The sequence below is a fragment of the Anabrus simplex genome, chromosome 1 (assembly GCF_040414725.1).
Source record: "Anabrus simplex isolate iqAnaSimp1 chromosome 1, ASM4041472v1, whole genome shotgun sequence".
NCBI classification, from domain to species: Eukaryota; Metazoa; Arthropoda; class Insecta; order Orthoptera; family Tettigoniidae; genus Anabrus; species Anabrus simplex.
In genome coordinates, this window is record NC_090265.1 from 1225995554 (window position 1) to 1226015349 (window position 19796).

Genomic DNA, 19796 nt, shown 5'->3' on the forward strand with positions numbered 1-19796 from the left:
ATTATAAAGTATTATGAAAATTCAGCATTAGTAATACTGCGTCGCAGAAGATAAGATAGGCGTCAGTAGAGTAGCCTAGCTAGCTGTGGACCCAGATTCAGAAAGGGAACTCCCAGAAAAGGCGTCCTTATTTTAACAAAGATGTTAATGTAGTCACCGACCGAATTACTCTCCACGTGTGATCATCTGTCACAGAATTATGAGCTACACGCTTTGAGTGCATCATCTATTTCAGAAGACCAGTATAACACGATATATAGAAATTAGTGGGGGGACAACTGAACCATGGTAAATCTGATTGCTGGTAGTTTACTTAAGGGATCGTCCTGTGGGAGGAGGAAATATTTGCTGAGGAGTGTTCGAGGGAAGCAGACGTCGATCGTGTCGCGTGTCTGCAAATATATATTTCCTTTGTGCGGGAGTGATAATGAGTTGTGTCGCAAGGTAGTAAGAGGAAATAATATATATCTAATATATTTTTGTACGCACATTATTTACGAACAAAGAATGTGGATATCCTGATGATGTGAAAACGGTGTGTTAAATAAAGCGGTCATAGAACGATTGTATTTGATAATACCGTGGAGGCTGTGTATCACGGTGTTAAAACGCGAGATAGATAGTTCTCTATTAACTGTGCCAGTGTTGGATAAATATTTGAATTGTATTGAGGAGTGTAGGAGAAATAACTTTAATATTATATGTGCCACTGTCGTAGGAAGTTAAATGACTTCAATATTAACTGTGCCCGTGACGGAGGAAGACGTGGTTAATGGAACATTTGTTTGTACTAGCCAGTTCGAGTAGATTCAAAACCAAGACTATGGATTATCAGCCGAAGGTCGGAAGGGGAAACTTCGAACCAGTGATCCATGCAAGTAACATGTAGTTCTAAACCATAAACCATTGGACTTTTCGAGGTTCGAACCATGGGTACCCTAATATTACGATAAGTACACTGATTTGAAGTATTATGTAGTGTTGTAAATATGCTGGATTTAATTCCTTGTAAAAGTAAAGAACTTAGGATAGAGTTGTAATAGATAAATATGGATTTTTGACACTACGGAGCAAATTTGAGTGTCATCGTAATTTTTGTTTAGAAATAATTTAGATGGGGGGGGGGGGGGGAGAAACTTTGGAGCATGATATCGTCGCTGGAAAGGTAAAAGGTTGTATTCCACAAAGCTCTTCCTATCAATATTGTGCTTAAGACTGGTCACGCCTCCCAGCCACGTATGGATATGCAGTCCATCAGAACAACTTTTGTTGTGTTCATTTTCCTATGCCCATTAAAGGAAAATGAACCTTACAGTACCGTACTGTAGGAATGTACGTTTGCATTACGTATTTACGCACTCCTAGTGTACAATGCATGTAAGGTTCATTTTCGTTTAATCGCCGACATAGGAAAACGAACACAACGGACATTGTTCTGATGGACTGCGTATCCATATGTGGCTGGGAGGCGTGACCAGTCTTAAGGAGATTAATTGATAGGAAGAGCTTTGTGGAATACAACCTTTTACCTTTCCAGCGACGATATTATTTTCAGGTATAAGTAATTCTAATTGATATTAATGCATGAGCATGGGTTCAAGATTAAGAAAAGTTTTAGAGTGTTTAGGATGTAATGAATGAACCATAATAGGCTAGTATTACAATGGGGTCGCCACTCCCAAGGTGATTATTTATTAATGAGTGATAAAGCTATGAAATGATATTGGAGAGTGTTGCTGAAATGAAAAAGGACAGGGAGGCCGCTTTGTCCAGCACAAATCTCACAAGGAGTGACCGGGATTTGAACCACGGTATCCAGCGGTGAGGGGCCGACGCGCTGCCGTCTGAGCCACGGAGGCTCTGTTTTAGGTAATGAGGGTAAATTGTTAATTTGTTTAGGATTTCAAACGGCTTTTATCTTTATATTTGAGGCATTTAATTAATGTGCTTATTGCATGACGATAGGCACATCTATATGCCTTCGCTGATGTGTTAATAGATGTGATAGCAATGCACTCTGAATTCAAAGACATTTTGCATGTTCGCGGAATAGTAAAATAGGTTGTATGAATACTGTGTGATGTGTGACATGCCTGGGGCTCCTTTTCTCGTCCTCCTAAATTAATAATGATAATGTTATTTGTTTTACGTCCCACTAACTACTCCTCCTAAATTAGATAGAAAATGCTTTTATAGGATAATCTTTCCGTATACCATTAATAATGGCCACGGTAATTATCTTATTAATGTGTTGTGTATAGGTTTGGAGAAAACCGTCTGTTTATTTTCTGTGCGTTCGTTACATTTTGAACTCGGGTCCTTCGGGATTAAATTCTGTAGATTGTAAGGATAAACGAAGGTTTGACGTGATAATTATAAGGTAGGTGTATGTGTAGAGTACGTAAGAATAATTGTTTGAATTGTGGTTGAAATGAAAACTACCCCGATGTTTCAAGAGGCTTTAGAATGCTGCACTTTTAAGGGGGGGGGGTTTAGGTTAGTTAAAGGGATGAGTCGCCAGCCTTTCGAGATGGGCGGTGATCAAGTGATATGATACGTATGCAAGAAGGAGGAGACCTCTCTACCCGCGTCGTGTTAGAACAAGCTCTACGGAGAGGAATAAATATGTCAAACCTTCCTATGGAAAGTAAAGAGGCCCGTTCTTAACTGAATAAGTTTTGTATTTGTATTCGCAATTACATTATGTTCGATTCGGTATGGGAATATGATTTATTTTAACGCCAGATTAAAATATATTTTCTTTCTATCTTCTATAAAATGAATAGACCCGACCCTGGTGACGTGCAGAAGAACATCGGTTCGAGTCCAAAGGCAAACCCAGGATTTTCGCCACACACAGTTTTTACATGAAATAGAGCCAGTCACATTTGTTGTTAACAGAGGAGTTGTGTATTGTATATATATGCTTTATTTTGCTTTATTTTACGTTGTTCTTTAACAGTTATTCGATGTGTGTGTGTGTGTGTGTGTGTGTGTGTGTGTGTGTGTGTGTGTGTGTGTGTGTGTGTGTGTGTGTGTGTGTGTGTGTGTGTGTGTGTGTCAGACTTTGAAAGCGGGTTCTGCCCCGTTGTTTGCACCGTTGCTCTGTGCGATGTAGGTTCGAAAGCCGGACCCAACATTTGTTTATTTGCCTGTTATCTATCGTGCCGTGTCTATATGTCTTTGCTTTATATGGCGTTATTTAGGATTTTGATCATTTCGTTAGGCGATTACTCAGAGTTGGCTTCAGAATTCGGGAGAATAGTATATTTCTTCTAATGTAGTATAAATAGGTTAACGATAAATCATCGCATTTACAAGTAAATACATGTACTAGGGAATATTTCAAATTAGTGTTCAAGGAATCGGTGTGCTTATCGTAGGGTCCACAAATAAAAGAAAGATCATTCATTGAATGTGTAATTAAAAATTGAGCTGAGGAATAACTCCAATTTTAGTTAATTTTTGGGCGACATATATTAGTATTATTCAGGGTTACTATTTTGTGTGTGTTTTAACAAGAGTAATTAAATATGCTCAAAAAGATATTTCTTTTGCTATTCTCATTTGCCATAGTTTGATGCAACCTTATTTTTCCTCCGTTCTGTTAAGCCTGGAAGTTAGCGTTAGTACTTTAATTTTATTACATGTTTGTCGCGAACGTACCATGGGAGGCCGGATGTTGTACTGCAGCAACGGAGGGATTTGCGTTCGAACCTCGCACGGTCCAAAGAGCATTTGTTCACCCATCAGTTTGGATATTTGTTTTTGTTTTACAGATGAGATGGCATTTGACTCTTGACCAGAAAGTTCCCATACGTTTTAGCAATATGGCAATATAATGTCCCGTACAGCGCTCCTACATATGCTTGAATCATGCACAGAGTCAGGCCACTCGCCGCTAATGCTCGTGAACGTGTATTCAGCATCACTTTTCCTGAACATTAACAGTGACATAACCCCAATGGTTGACGTGTTCATCCCCGAACAAAGACAGTTCCTTAACTTCAATATGGGCGCAATCTAATGCATCTACTACAGTTGGTAAATTAAAGTGCGTTTGCCTAATATTAACTTCGCATTATTCATTTCTTGCACTGTTTTGGAGAATTTAATCCACTTATGAGGTTTTTCGTGAATGTGACCCATAACGTAAGTAACAATTTTGCACACTGTCGAGATATCCACTGAAAAATCTTCTGAAACTCCACTCTAAAATCCAGAATCAGCGGCATTACATTATATTACAATCCGATTTCTTGGGGTCAGTGCTTTTCCCCGAATTTCATCATTGTTTAGCAGGAATTATGATGTTAGAAAATCAATGCTTTCATTCTCAAAACCCATCAGCTTCCTACATCTACTCGAAGTTCTTCTTTCGCAATATGTATTTCACTCTCGTGCATGCAGAAACATCGCCATTACGAAGTAAACTGTCGAATGACAGAAGTAGAGTGTGCTCTTTCTCAGACTCCAAAATAATGCTGCAGCTACCCCTACATTGCAGTGCCTTCGCTTTATTCACAACAAGAGTGAAGTTTAAACTACCGATCCGGAAAAGTGAAATTACAACTGTAGGGGGTAGTCATTGCTATATTTTATTCTATTCAATAGAAGCTATAACTTCAAAATACTGAGTTCGTTCTCATCACGACATACGGGTCGCTTAAGGGCGTCAATTCAAAGACCTGAATCCGGCAAGCCGAACTTGTCCTCGCACACTCCCGGCACTAAAAGCGATATGCCTTTCTTTTTTTTTACCGAAGTAGTTGCATTATCTACATTTTATTCACTTCACCCAAAGAGTTCCGTGACGAGATATTACAATAGTATATTAGGTTAAGCAGGTTAATACAGAAGCATGGGAAATAGTAATTCAGACAGTTGGTAAAATTGTAGAACACGGGAGTGGTGTCTCAATATTCCAACGGAGTCCCTCAGGACGGTGGTTGCAATGCCGATCATGAAGGCCTTCGATAACACAAACTGTTGCAGAAGGACTCACAGTCAGAGATACATGAAATGGCACCTTGGGTGCCAATGATTCCTTGCTTTGAAAAATAGGCTACCAAAAGGAATTTATAAATCCAAGTCAACCCGTGAGAATCATATCTTCCTGATTCTGTGAGCTTATCAGACGTGCGAAGAACAGCTCTGCAAATGTACATGTCAGCAGAGAAGGGGTTTCAGAAATACAACTACGTTTGACAATTTGAAATTTGAAAACATAGGACATTTAAATTTTTTCAAATATTATTTTAATTGGGTACTTTTTCGCTGGTCATATGTAAATGTTACGACTAATTCTGACGTAGAATACGCCTCTAATTTCTGAACTGTACTTGGTTCAGTAAACGTTACAAAAGTATGGAAAACGAGCCAGTTAGCCGTGCGGTTAAGGTCGCGTAGCTGTGAAATTGCATTCGGTGGATGGTGAGTTCGAAACATACATTCAACAGCCCTGATAGTAGTTTTTTTTACCGAGCTCGATAGCTGCAGTCGCTTAAGTGCGGCCAGTATCCAGTAATCGGGAGATAGTGGGTTCGAACCCCACTGTCGGCAGCCCTGAAAATGGTTTTCCGTGGTTTCCCATTTTCACACCAGGCAAATGCTGGGGCTGTACCTTAATTAAAGCCATGGCCGCTTCCTTCCCATTTCTAGGCCTTTCCTACCCCATCGTCGCCATAAGACATATCTGTGTTGGTGCGACGTAAAGCAAATAGCAAAAAAATAGCAAAGTAGTTTTTCGAGGTTTTCCATTTACACACCAGGCAAATGCTTAATTAATGCCACGGCTGCTTTCCTCCCGATTCTAACTCTCTCCCATCGTCACGTCACCGAAAACACTCAATATAACAGTGCGACGTTAAACCACTAACAAAAATAAAGGCTATAAGAATCACGTTTCTGGTTCTGAGAACTTAAAATAAATAAAAATCGAAATAATGTGCAGACAACACGCACGACGAGAGCGTTCAGTACATCATTTCTTTGAGAAGGAACCAGTGTGCCCAACAACAAGACATTTGACCTAGTATTACGTCATCATCTGATGGAGTAGTACACCCATCTTAACGGAATACAATCGGCGTGCCGCGTTACTAGCATATTGTGTAGCTCTGGATTCGGAAATGGTATCACATTTTGTGAGATGTCATTTGCTTTAACATAGTGGGTACTGTACATTTTGACTAGGACAGGATTGAGAAAAACGAAAGTTTTACTCCATTTGTGGAATTTTTAAACATTTTTCTTCCTATCTTATTGTTGGACAACGAAGGGTTGTCATCAATCAGACGCCGCAAAGGGACATCCCAGTACTGAGCAATAAATGATGCGTTGCATTAGAAGTCAGTTTTATACATGTTAAATTACCAGTTAATTATGACAATATTTATCAGTTTACCAGTATGCTTTTGTAATAAGCCATTTGTCACTTATGCAGAATGTCACATGTTCGAATATCCCCGCCTAACCTAGGTAGCTGATACGGTGGAGAACAGAGTGATGTAATGGAATTTTGTGATAGAAATTATGTAAATTATCCAAATTTTGGAAGTTGCTGACGATGTGAGGCACTTACATTTCGTCTGACCTGTTCATAATGAAGCTGCATGGAAATTTTGTTAGTGTGATAATTCAGCAGGTAAGCAGTCAATTTTATATTTATGTTAAATTATCAGTTTATTATTATTATTATTATTATTATTATTATTATTATTATTATTATTATTATTATTCATTCATTCAACTTCGCTAATCGGCCAACTAGGGACCACGATAAGCCTCACTTTACATTCTGGCATTTGTTCGTCTTTCGCTTGATCCACATCGTCTTCATTAGCTCACTGTGTTTAGCACGACGTTCTTCTGTCCATTTAGCACCAGTTGCCCGTTTTTCGTCCCGGAAAGTCCCAAAAGTCTTGATGGTTGCTCTGAAAAGATTTCGGTCTTGTGCATCTTCTGCTTGTAGGCCCAGTTCTTTAAGATCTTTCTTGACATTAACGTACCATGGCATTGCCGTTTTTGGTTTTGCGTCAAATATACTGAAGATACGTTTCGTCCATCGAGAGCCTGATCATCCGTCGTATATGACCGTAGAAGCGAACTCTGCCTTTACGCATTGTGTCCGTGATCTTCTCTATCTTAGAGTATATTTCTTGCCTGGATTTTCTAATGTAGATGCCATTTTTGTAGTTTGGACCAAGTATGGTCTGTAAGATCTTTCTTTCTTTCTTTCTTTCTTTCTTTCCTCTCTAAATCCGCAAGCAAACATTTCTCGGACAGGATAAGGCATTCAGATGCATACAGTGATACTGGTTTGATGACAGTGTTGTAGTGACGAATTTTTGTGTTCAGGGAAAAGCACGTTTTGTTGTAAATGTTGCGGGTGGTTTGGAAAGTGACTTCCATTTTCTTGATTCTTGCTGCTATGGCCTCTTTGTCAAGTCCATTTTGCTGAATCCATTCCCCAAGGTATTTAAATTTACTAACACGGTTTATCATTCCATATTTGGTGTTTAGTTGTGCCGTATCATCTTTGATATTTGACATTTATTATTATTATTATTATTATTATTATTATTATTATTATTATTATTATTATTATTATTATTATTACCTTCGATGTTGAGATTTTGAAGATGTGTTATGATGATGATTCAAAGACTTAGTATATCAGCTATGAAATGATATTACTTGGATTTAACGTCCGTTGTGAAGAAAGAATTTTATCTGGGATTTGTTTATTTAGAGAGACGACTGCCTAACTCATTTTACGTCCACTTATATTGAAATCACTCGCGAGAATATAACTTGATATGGGTTGTTTTGATGATCTATACGGTACCATTACTAAATTTCAATTTTACTGTATATGGTCTAGCTAAACAAAATCTACCGAATGACTATTTTCGTGCACTTGGAAAGTAATGTTTCGATAGCAGTATCCCTGGTAACTTCATTAAACTGAATTGTAGCGTGTTGGATGCTACCTTCCTCCTTCAACTCCTTAATCGATATTTCCTGCCTTGTCAGTGCAAACAATTTCTCGAACTACATCTTCGAACTCTTCAGTGCAGTTAGCGTCATTGTGGATTTCTTCAACACGTTTAAATCGTAATGTTGAATTACGATATTCCCAATTTGAATAAATCCAGTGAGCTGTGACCCCCCAAGAAGCTATGACTGGATATGGATGACCAAAAATTACCACGTGGGACTAAAATTATGTTTGTTTAAGTTCATATAATAATTTTGATCTTTCTATGTCATACAACTTTTCTTTCGTTTTTTTTTTCTTACCGTGTCTCTGGAGGGAAGATGGTAAGTATGAGAAATGAGAGGTTCCCGTAAAATGTCTTCATCACCACGATCAGACACTGTCGACCGGCCTGCTATTCAGCAAAATCCATTTCACTAATTTATCCGTAATTGCAATTTACTTATTAGATGGAACAGGCTTCACTATTAGGTGCTCCAATGTTGAGTAAGAAGATGAACTAGTTGTGACACTGGTAGATACAGGTACACGTTGGAAAGGGTGAATATGTTTAAGATGATACTGAAGACTATTTATACTTCCAGTACAACTACGATTTTCCGCATTTTTTACAAGACATCGCTATTCTGTCTGTCACCGTTCCACAATCGTTTGGTTTAAAACCGAAACTTTAACCAAGATTTCCTCGCATCGGTTCACAAACCATAATTGTAAATGAAGTTAACAAACTCTGAATGAGAATATGTACCGTCTTCTGAATAACAACCACAAACGACCTGAGGTTTAAGTTGTCACTTTTTCTATTGTGTCTTTCTAACAATATTATTGTATATTCATTCGGAAATTACACAGAAATACCTCAAAATTTCCCTTCAATTACATTTTTCACCCCTATCCATTATGACGCCAGACTGTGTTTTGTAAAGGTACGCGTTTCCACTAGTTTATAAAAGCAAAGGTATAATCCTCAGTTTAGGAGAAAAAGTTAAGTGTTTTTGCTTTTACCTTTCTGAAAGAAAGATATTATAACCTTCCAATGTATGTCAGGATGAGGTTGGTGTACACATTGGAAGTTTATGTTGAGAAATAATGTCAATGAAATCTTATGTCCGGTCATCACACCTCCAGGAGAATTTGAGTTCAGTTGACTTGTCTAATTATGTGAACGGCATCGCTGAATTGAAGATATCGGCGGATTGATAACAAGCTCTAAACCCCGTGGTGTCTCGGAAATATTGGTGGACAATAAAACATCGTGAAACATAGGGCAGGATTAAATGAATAATACACATTCCTCAAGTAAAGTTACTGAAATGCGTATGAACGGCAGAATATATCAATGACAGAATGTTACTGAGGGCCATGGAATGTGTGAATGATTTGGAATAAGCAAAGTTTATATGAGAGGGCCATACCTTGTGCATCTAGTCTCGCACGATTCGACGATCGAGATGGAGAATGAAACTGTCGATTACTAACCTAAATACGAGGCAGCAATTATTAAATAAGTTCCTTTGCCAGTACAGCTGATTTATACGAGATCGTTACGCATTATGTGTCAAATGTTTCCAATTGTCAAGAACACATGGGAGCTGGAAGCATAGAAGAGTTCTAAAAAGCAAACCGTCTGCGATTATTATGTTGTTGTAGAATTTGTTTTGTCTCTGAGGAAGTTGACTCTCTCAATTTTTTTGTCTTAGAAGGATAGAAAGCGAAAATTCGTGAGGAGAAAGATTGTGTTGAAGAGATATATTAACGTGATATTGGCATATTATAAACACATATTATATTGTAAAACAAGATATCTTGTTATCGAAAAACGAAAAGGCAAGTGTGTTAGTTAAACTGTAAAATTGTATCAAGGTGTATGACTCTGTCCTAATAGTCATTTCTGAGTTTCAGGTAACATGGAACCAACGTTTATGGAATATAGACACGAGATGACAACACGTATTAACATGAACAACTAAAATAAAGGGACCTCGAAGGATCTGGCCAGGAATGTGATGGACACTAATGGATAATGTTAATAATTGAGAGCTGAACACGGAAGGTGACACCGTCGTGGAGCAACAACCCAGGATGAGTACTTAAATATCGTCTATATATTCCGCCATGTAGTTGCTTATTTTAGATGTAGAGTAGTATTCATTTTAAATGTCGATTTGACATGTATAATTTTCAACTTGAAGGCGACCGTTATTTGTTAATCATTGCCTTGTATTAATTATAATCGTTGCGTCTAGTGCGATGGTTCAAACTATGTTGTGGTAATATGCGATGGGTCGTGTGAGTTTTCTTTTAATGTCTTCTAGCAAGGTTTTACGGTATGATTTTCGGCATCGATGGTATTGGTACCGTAATGGTGTTATTGTGATGTACGTCAACCTAACTCGTGGCTCAAAATACCTCGGAGGAGCTCGGTATTTGCGACGTGCGATTCTATGGTCTTCAAATATTATGTGCTTGTGCAGAAATACGGTGTTTGATAATGAAATTACGATATTATTGTGGTGATATAGTGTTAATGCGGCAACATATTTAGTAGTATTTGACGTGAAATATCTGAATAGATTTTTCCTAGGTGTTGTGAATTCGCCGTGCATGACGTTTTGTGTGACGTGATAAGGTGTTTGATACGGTAGGATCTTTGAAAATATGTATGTGGATAATGAAATGTGGATGGTTATAGACGTGTCATTAGGATTGCGTATTTTATGACGATGTAATGTGAAGGTCCTGATGATGGTCTTGGCGATAGGAATTGTGTTGGTCATGCGTGAATTTTAATGTCGTTGTGATGAATGATTTATTTAGGCACGAGGCCGTATTTAAGGTAGTGTTAGAGGATTTTTGCACTCATGAACACTAATAGAAGGTCGTCACATTTATCCTATTTAAATACAAGATTGACCAGAGCGGACGGTATTAAGGGATGTTTAGGATCTTCACAAAATAAACGGTAACGTAAAGATATTGGGACATGTCGTAAAGGGAATGCGATCTCCTATGGTAAGTAAATCATTTCTTTGCTAGTTGGACGTTTTGTAGACCATTTGAGTTGATGCCTAGTGCTGATGTAGTTATTTTAGGCCAAACTTCGCAGTGGAATCCGGAGGCGCAGAATCAACGTAATTAGAGAAGGGTATTGTAGATGATGCAGTGTCTATTGACGTTCTTTATCTAGGTGCAGTCTTCGATGAATGTCCGAGAGGATCGAGACTGTCTTTTAGGTGCATGGTATTGATGGATGACATATTATGCTACGATCCTGTGTCTTTCAAACATTTCTCTTGCATTTATGAAGATTTATGAATTTAGAATAACGGTGTTTTCAAGTTGTTGGGCAGATAATTTACCGATAAACAATGCGATGGTTTAAATGAGAATGACGGAATACTATGACATATTTGAGTAGGAGCAGCATTCTGACGCGGACGATTCAATAATTCCCAGTTATTTATTTCGAAATGTGTGATGAATAATAGATCTTTCACTGTAAGCCTTCAGCAGTGGGACACTTTGTCTCTTTTGTTTTCGATTTTCTCTTGATTGACGATGTTATAATTTCTTTGTAACAAGAGCAAGAAGTTAGGTGTTGATTTCAATTTAACGTAACGTTCATTTTTCCTTTCTATATCCGTTGTGTTGTTAATAATTTGCTCATTGTGTAACTATTATTTGAATTCATTTTTTTTTGAGTCATTAAACGGAAAATCCTTCCATAAATGAAACATTTCATAGAGTTCTCATTTGATGTAGCGTAGGAATACTAGGATAGTTATCTAATTTAGGATGAAATGAAATAATGATCAATGTATCTTGATGAATATGCCAATATCCTAGATCTCTTGACAGTCTGTTACGGAATATTTACGTAATTTTTTAGGCAGGAAATGATGATTACTTTCTACGGTAAACTATACTGTTACCAGTCCACTATATAAACCTGTGACCCGACTCGTCGGACTTGCACGTCCCTAGAGTGGAGGCTTCATGGATCTCCGACTGTTTTGCTTTGCCGTGGCGTAACCCAACACTGAGATTCAGAATTGAGATGTGCAAAATGGTCACAGGGATTGCTGTCAGGGCTCAATATGAACATCAGCTTACTTCAATGACCTGTTAATCGTACAATAGGTGAGGCTAGCAAATCAAATGACGGATAATAGTATAGGCCTAATACATAGGTTTTGTGCTATGCAAAACAGTTATATTTCCTTCAACATACCAAAATTTTAATAGGTTCGAATATTTGGCTAAAGCACATTGATCAATTAATCGGAATTTTAGATTAATCAGTTCGAATAATCGATTAAATCGACATATCTAGTAAATAGCGGGTACATATTCCAGCAACTGTTTAAATTTTCGATTTGTGTGTTTCCATTGCATTGTGAGCTTATATTTTTATATTAATGATCTGAATCCGCCAGTTTCTTCACTTTCTCAAGAAAGGGCACCTGAGTTGATGCTCTCAACGGAGCAATACAAGGATAAAATATTGGCATGAATTTTATTACAAAATATTATTTCTTTGGTAGTATAATTAAATAATCCCACTTATTTAGGGTTAGAGAGTACAGGTGGTAGACATGCAGCGGTTAGGATCTGAAGTGATGTGTCACGGATATGGGATTTACTCATCCAAATGACCTTAAATAATCACCGTGCGGCCTCCCATCGCGAAGTGCTTCAGACACAAGCACAATTCTTCATAATTAATATTTCTTGTTTAATTTTCTGGCCCGATTTTATTTGTAGCTGTTGTTTCACCTTGTCGTAAGGTTTCCTTTCATCCGAATATATGTAAACCAGAGATGTTATCTCAACACTTTAGTTTAGAAAGAACTGATCACTGAAACCAGTCCTGAGCATTAATTTATTTGTGCAATCATTAAAAATGAGGAACATACTTATGAGTTCCATGCATGTTATTGAGAACATTTTCAAATAACTCCATAGGAAGTTTTCAGGCATACTAATGATGGATAAAAAATGATAATTCTTGGTGATTCCCTGTCAGTAAGAACTCTTAAAACAGGCCACTGTTAGAGCTAGTTCACCAATCGTGTCTTTCTTCTTCGATTTTGATGTGTAACTGTAAGCTACCCAATAAACGCCTGTGGGTGTGTCTTAATTATTTATGAAAGGTCTCGAATTTTCCCCGAGGGTATAAAAACTGCTGATTTCCCTGTCTCTCGGCCACATCATCAACATTTAACTTAGTGTAAGGACATGTAGCAGGAGGCGGGAAGCGCCTCTTTCTTCAGGCAGCAGTTCTTCCGTAAGGTAATGGCCGCTTAACATCTTTATTTAAAAAGGTACTATGAAAATGTCAGGAGAAACCGAACCATTATTCAATCAACACCTTCCTATGTTATGCTGTTCTTGCAATGAAGCTTATGACTTTATTTGCCTCGACGAACGAGGTCAAGAAAGATACGCGTGCACGTATATAACAAACGGTTATCTTATGTCAACTTGACGTCTGTTTACGAACATCGTTATTCCTAATATACATAAACTTGTTCATGCTAAACTACGTAAGCCATCTACAGCACGGAAATGCCTAGGAATACCTTATTGTTTTTAATGATAATAAGTTAACAACGCGTGTTTTAATACGTCATCGTCAATTTTATCTAGACGCAGGAGAAGGCAGTAAAAGACTTCGTATTCTTGATTTAAACAACAGCAGTTACGTACTAAATAAGTGGAGTGTGTGAATTTTGTCAACTTCTCCTCCCCCAGAGTCTGTCCATGCCTGCACTAAACAATGCGAATTATTCCTCTCATTAACGAACGTGATAGAGTACAACAGTGAATGTAAAAATATTCCATACAGGTAAACTCTTCATGCCTCCTTAGCAGAGGGGTCTTAATGTATATACATGTATTTGAAATATACTAGTTAAATTAACCTGGAGAACTATGTAGGCATTGGCTAATACTTGGGCGATGTTATATATCCTCATAATTCCTTCCAGCTGATATGGTTGTCTGTCCTTCATGAACTTCGGCCCGCAACGCCGTACGAAGAAGACGTAGCAAATAATGATGGAGAAGACGAACCAGGGTGTGCTGAGGTAGAACAGTCCTGCTGCACGGGGATCTGTAAACATAGAACGTCCATTGTTAGATTCAATAAAGTATCCGACTGATTACATTGTAAATAAATCACTTGCTTAAGGACAATGAATATTCCTGAGTACACGAATAATTATGTACATAAGGCGACATAATTACTTTCAGTATCCTCTCCTTTTTTGTAACGAATAATGTATATTGTAATATATGAAAAGAAAGATATTCTGAGTTGGCTGATGGTCGTATTTTGTTATTAAGTTGATTGATTGATTGATTGATTGATTGATTGATTGATTGATTGATTGATTGATTGATTGATTGATTGATTGATTGATTGATTGATTGATTGATTGATTGATTGATTGATTGATTGATTGATTGATTGATTGATTGATTGACCAGCCATGGACCCGTCAGATGCTCATTGGACAGCTCATCTACTACACCACCGTCATCAATACGTACTTCCGGCGATATGAGAAACAACTAGAATAGTGTTGGCTACTGAATGCGTGATTCGAAGCAGTGTATTGATTCATTCAAGTGTCCGAGTGAATGGATTCACAGGAATGGCGAGCTCACGGCACACGATTAAGCTTACTCCCAGCGGACAGTGCTGAGTGGCGCACTCACTGGACGTTGACGGGGAGCCGAGCTTCCGCTGCAGCGAGACAGTGAATCATGGCACATCGAAAGAATCGTGAACGAGCGCGGCTCAGTGAGACGCAAGATACACACGGCTCCTTATCGGCTCACTGGGCACTGGCGGGTGGCGGAGAGCAGAGCTATAGCTGCAGCGAGACATAGAGTGAGCCATTTCGCACCGAAAGAATCGTGAACGAGCACGGCTCAGTGAGACACAAGATACACACGGCTCCTTATCGGCTCACTGGACAGTGGACACTGGCGGAGAGCCGGACTTTCTCTGAAGCAATACATACATAGCCATGGTACACTGAAAGAATCGTACGGTAAATGGACTCCCGTGCTCAGCTCATTTGAAAATAATATCCACTTGCATTCACTGTCCTCTTCTTACAGGGAGGTTTAAATAATAAATGAATTTATTTTCAGTGTTAAAAAGGTAGTCAAAACATAATTCTAAAGTAGCTAATAAGTAGGTAGGCTATTAGGTTATACTATTTATTAGTTTAATGAATCTTAGTATTATAACTTAGTTGACATTTGACAATTAATTAAACTCGACTCTAGACTGCCCTCTGACTATGAGTCATGCTCATGACCACTCAAAAGTACAATACCTGTTTTATATTGGGAAGAACGGCTCAGTATTGTCTCAGTTCGTATGTCACATCGTTGCACAAGACTTCAATAATATGTGGACAGTAAGTGAGCCGACTGACGCAGTAACTTAACCAACAGTATGTTGAATCAGAAAACCAGTGGGCTACTGTACATCATACAAAATATGACGATTTAAAAAAATCCCCTGCTGATAGAATAATACAGTGCATATATTCAAAAGTGACTTAGCGAGTTGGACGTGCGGTTAGTATCGCGTAGCTATGCGCTTGCATTCGGGGGATGGTGGGTTCGAATCCCACCGTCGGCAGCCGTTAAGATGGTTTTCCGTAGTTTCTCCATTTTTACACCAGGAAATCCTGGGACTGTACCTTAATTGAGGCCATGGCTGCTACCTTCCTAATCCAAGACCTTTACCATCATGCGTCGCCGGAAACCTTCGATGTGTTGGAGTGACTAGCATTTTTTTCTAAGAAAGGAGTTCATAGTATGAAGACCAGATGGCAGCAGCGAACAATGAATGCTGTTGCTGCTGTCTTACCATTACATACTACACAGATGCAGTAGGAGCGGTGACTCTAATGTGCCGTGAATCGGGTCACTGTATCGATTCAGTAACGTGAACGGAATCAAATGAATCGATTCAGTAAAATGAATCGAATGTCCCATCACTAAACTAGAAGGACGAACCAGAGCTTTCCATCTCCAGAGTTTTCCAGTGGCTTCTTCCCGTCCAAAGTATCTGGAAGGGCGAGACTCCCTGTAGAAGGCTTTCCACAATAGTTGCAGTGATTCAGTGTGAGTTCAGTCATTCGGCAGTTGACACCAAGCAGTTCCGCGATCTTAACGGTTCAGTTCTGTGAAGATAGCGCGGAGGATTGTGTGCTTCTGAGCACAGGAGTGCTGCGAGTGAACTGACGGAACAGTGCAGCTGACCGACAGGAGGCCATCAACAGAGGTTTACCATGTTGAGTGCGAAATTTGTAACAGAAACAGACATGTGCGACTCTGTTGCGCACTCGTAAACTGTTAAGCTTGGCGCCGCTTAAGTTTTCAATGAGTTTGATCATGAACTGCCCTAAGGAACAAGCAATACTGTAGAGTGCATGTGAATGTGAACTGTGTAGTGTAAATGTTTTAGCCCGTAATTTTTAGATTGAGATCCTTGTGATATTTAACAGTGACAACGTAGCGAGAGAGCGCGCTGACTAGTGTAATTGTGTGCCTGTGCGTAAGTGATTATGAGAATTAGTTAGTAAACCACAGAGTAGCGTTACCAGTCATGCACAGTATTTATTTATCTACCACCCCACCATGTCTTACCATGTAGCCTATATGTAACATCTCGTACCTCAGGCCCATTAAACACAAACATTTTCCTATGTGAATTATTTCAGTATTAAGAGAGAAAATATCAACAATACAATTTAAAATTCTCCCGATAACCCATTTGAAGGTGATTTTGAACTTATTGAAACTACGATAAGCCGGTTTATTCTCTCAATTGCATTTTTGATCATTCTAAAGCCACTTATTGTTTATATTGTACCCGACAGAGACAAGAACCGAGGACTAATGGTCAAGATTAATCATCCAAGTCACAGAGGTGCCGTTATTTAGGAACACAAACTTAAAATAAATAACTCTCAACAACCTGGCAAGAAAGGAAATTATCGTATATAAAGTATTTTATTCCAAAATATCTCTTTATAATGATCAAGTTGGGCAAGCATTTCTCTGTCTGGCAGCGAGCTCGCGGGAAATCGAAGCTTGCGACGCCACGGGTGTGGCCGAGCTATGGTATCACCAAGCTTAATATTAGAAGAAGTTACCCCTACCTCATATTGTTGCCGAGTGGGAGATGTAAACTTTTTCGCATCAAAATATTGGAGCCATCTTTAATCCAGCATGACCAATGTGATATTCTCAGATTTTGACTCAAAAGTCCTGGTCGTAATTACAGAATTTAGTAAGAGTATGTGATGTCCTTTTTAGTAATAACCTACTGATAAAAGAAGAAATAGTTGGTTACGTAACAACGGAAAGTTACTGAAGGCCATCTGGTTTATCTCTTCGCACCACACTCACTCGACAAGAGGATTCCCACTAGCACCGGGAAAATTGAAGGCATATATTTATTGATCATTAAAGATCCCACGATCGTATTCCGCACGGATATGTTTCATCTACAACCACTAAGGAACCTGGGACCTGTCCTTCGTGTATGTCAACTAAATATTGAAGGTAATAGTCGTGCAAAAGTGAAGCCTTGTCCAAACTGCTACTTTCTCATGAAGTAAACCTGGCAGTCATACATGAAACACATTGCACTGATGAGCAGTGGCTGCAAGCTAGAGGAAAAATTCCGGGTTACGATCTTCTGGGAGCAACCTATCACCATGCCTATGATAATGCTACATACGTGCGAAACACTGTAAATAATGTCTTTCTTTTATCTACTAGCACCGAGGAGGACATCCACTCCATTGTCATCAGAATAGGTGACACGGAGGTCTCATACATCCACGAACCTCCGAATTCTAAGAGGCCCAACAATGTTGTAGACATTCGACCACGTCCAGCAGTCTACATTGGTGATTTCAACAATCATCACCAGGACTGGAAATACAGAACGAATGACGATAATGGGGAAGCAGTACTGAAATGGATGGATAGAAACAACCTCTTTCACGACTTTGATGCCAAAGACTGGGACACGTTCAAATCAGCAGCCTGGAAACGGGGGTATTGTCCTGATCTGTGCTTTGTGTCCAGAGACAAAGGAAACAAACCTCTACCAACTAATCGAAAAGTGCTTAATGACTTCCCTCATAACCAGCACAGGCCTTTAATGCTTAACAGAAGAACTTAAGAAATGCATAGGACGGATACCACCTACACATGAAAGATTCGTAGGAGCTGTGGTGTCATAAGCAAAGAAACATATCCCTAGAGGGTTTCGCAAGGAATACACCCCTGGATAGAACGAGGAAAGCGAAAACCTTTACCAACAATTTTTGAGAGCAGTGACACTGAAATTGCTGACCAGCTTCTACACAGCCTAGATGCAGCCAGGAGACAAATGTGAGAAGATAATGTTAGCTCTCTGGACTTCACTAAATCGAGTCGACAATCATGGTCTCTCCTAAAGAGGCTTGGAGACGGAAGAGCAACTGGACGGACGACGTCAGAAATCCATCCAAACAACATCGTCTCTCATTTGCACATGACTTCCAAAAGCAAAAGAAACAAGAAACTTACTAAGAACTGAAACTCCTGAAAAGTAGTACCCCGGTAGCACACTTCAAACCATTTAGTGTGGAAGAAATAAACATAGCTATCAGCGACACTAAATCAGGTAAAGTCCCTGGTGAGGATGATATACGCCCAGAGTTCTTCGCTCACTGTGGAGAAAAGGCTCGTGTCTGGCTGGCTAAACTCTACGCCGATATCCTTGAAAGAGGCAAGACACCAACACTCTTCAGTTAGACAAAGATTATTGCCTTGCTTAAGAAAGGTAAGCCTATTGAAAAACCGGAGAGCTTCTGTCCTATTGCCTTGCTCAGCGTTGCATATAAACTACTAGAAAGACTTCTGCTCAACAGAGTTGGTCCCGAGATAGGCCTACTCAAGAAAATTCCAGTGGAACAGGCGGTCTTTATACCACAGAGAAGTATGACATAATAAGTTACCGTATGTCTCTTACAACCTATATAGAAGCAGGATGCGAAAGAAAACTTAAGACTTCAGTGGCATTCATAGACTTGACGGCAGCCTGTGACACTGTGGGAAGATGGATTACTCTACAGTTTCTTGAAAGTGGTCCCATGTAGGATAACTACACGACTCCTGAACAACATGTTGAGTCAAAGACAATTTCGTGTGTACAATGTGACAGCTGTAGGCAGCCAAAGATCGCTGAACAACGGTCTGCCAGAGGGGTCAGTTCTCGCTCCTTTGCTGTTTAGTCTATATATTGCAGACATGCCGAAGGCACTTTCAAGGAAATTCGGATATGCAAATGACTAGGCACTTGCTATCAGGGAAAAAACAGTTGAGAAAAAAGTCTTCTAACTGAAGACCTCAAGACACAGGCACACTACTTTAAAATATGAGGACTCCAACCAAACATCAGCAAAACTGAAGTTTGTTGCTTCCACCTAAACAATAAAATGGCTAACAAGGAGTTAAATGTGTACATGGACAACCAGAAATTTAGACATAATAGGTACCCCAAATATCTAGGAGTCACACTGGATAGAACACTGTCTTATAAACAACATCTCCTGAACGTCTCTGCCAAAGTAAGAACTCCCAACAAAATAATTCGTAAGCTGTGTGGAACAACTTGGGGATCTACAGCTGCAACTCTGAGATGTTCAGCTTTAGGGTTGGTGTACTCGACTGCTGAATACTACGCTGCTGCTTGGCTAAATAGTGT

General features: G+C 39.1%; 1 protein-coding gene across 1 annotated transcript in view; it reads right to left on the reverse strand.

The window, feature by feature from the left end:
* The window catches only part of LOC136858558 (very long chain fatty acid elongase 7-like), a 188072-nt gene that overhangs the window by 125439 nt on the left and 42837 nt on the right, over positions 1-19796 (reverse strand). The window contains exon 3 of the mRNA XM_067138187.2: positions 13927-14117. Within this exon, the coding sequence (XP_066994288.2) occupies positions 13927-14117 (191 nt within the window). The remainder of the gene's footprint in view (positions 1-13926; positions 14118-19796) is intronic.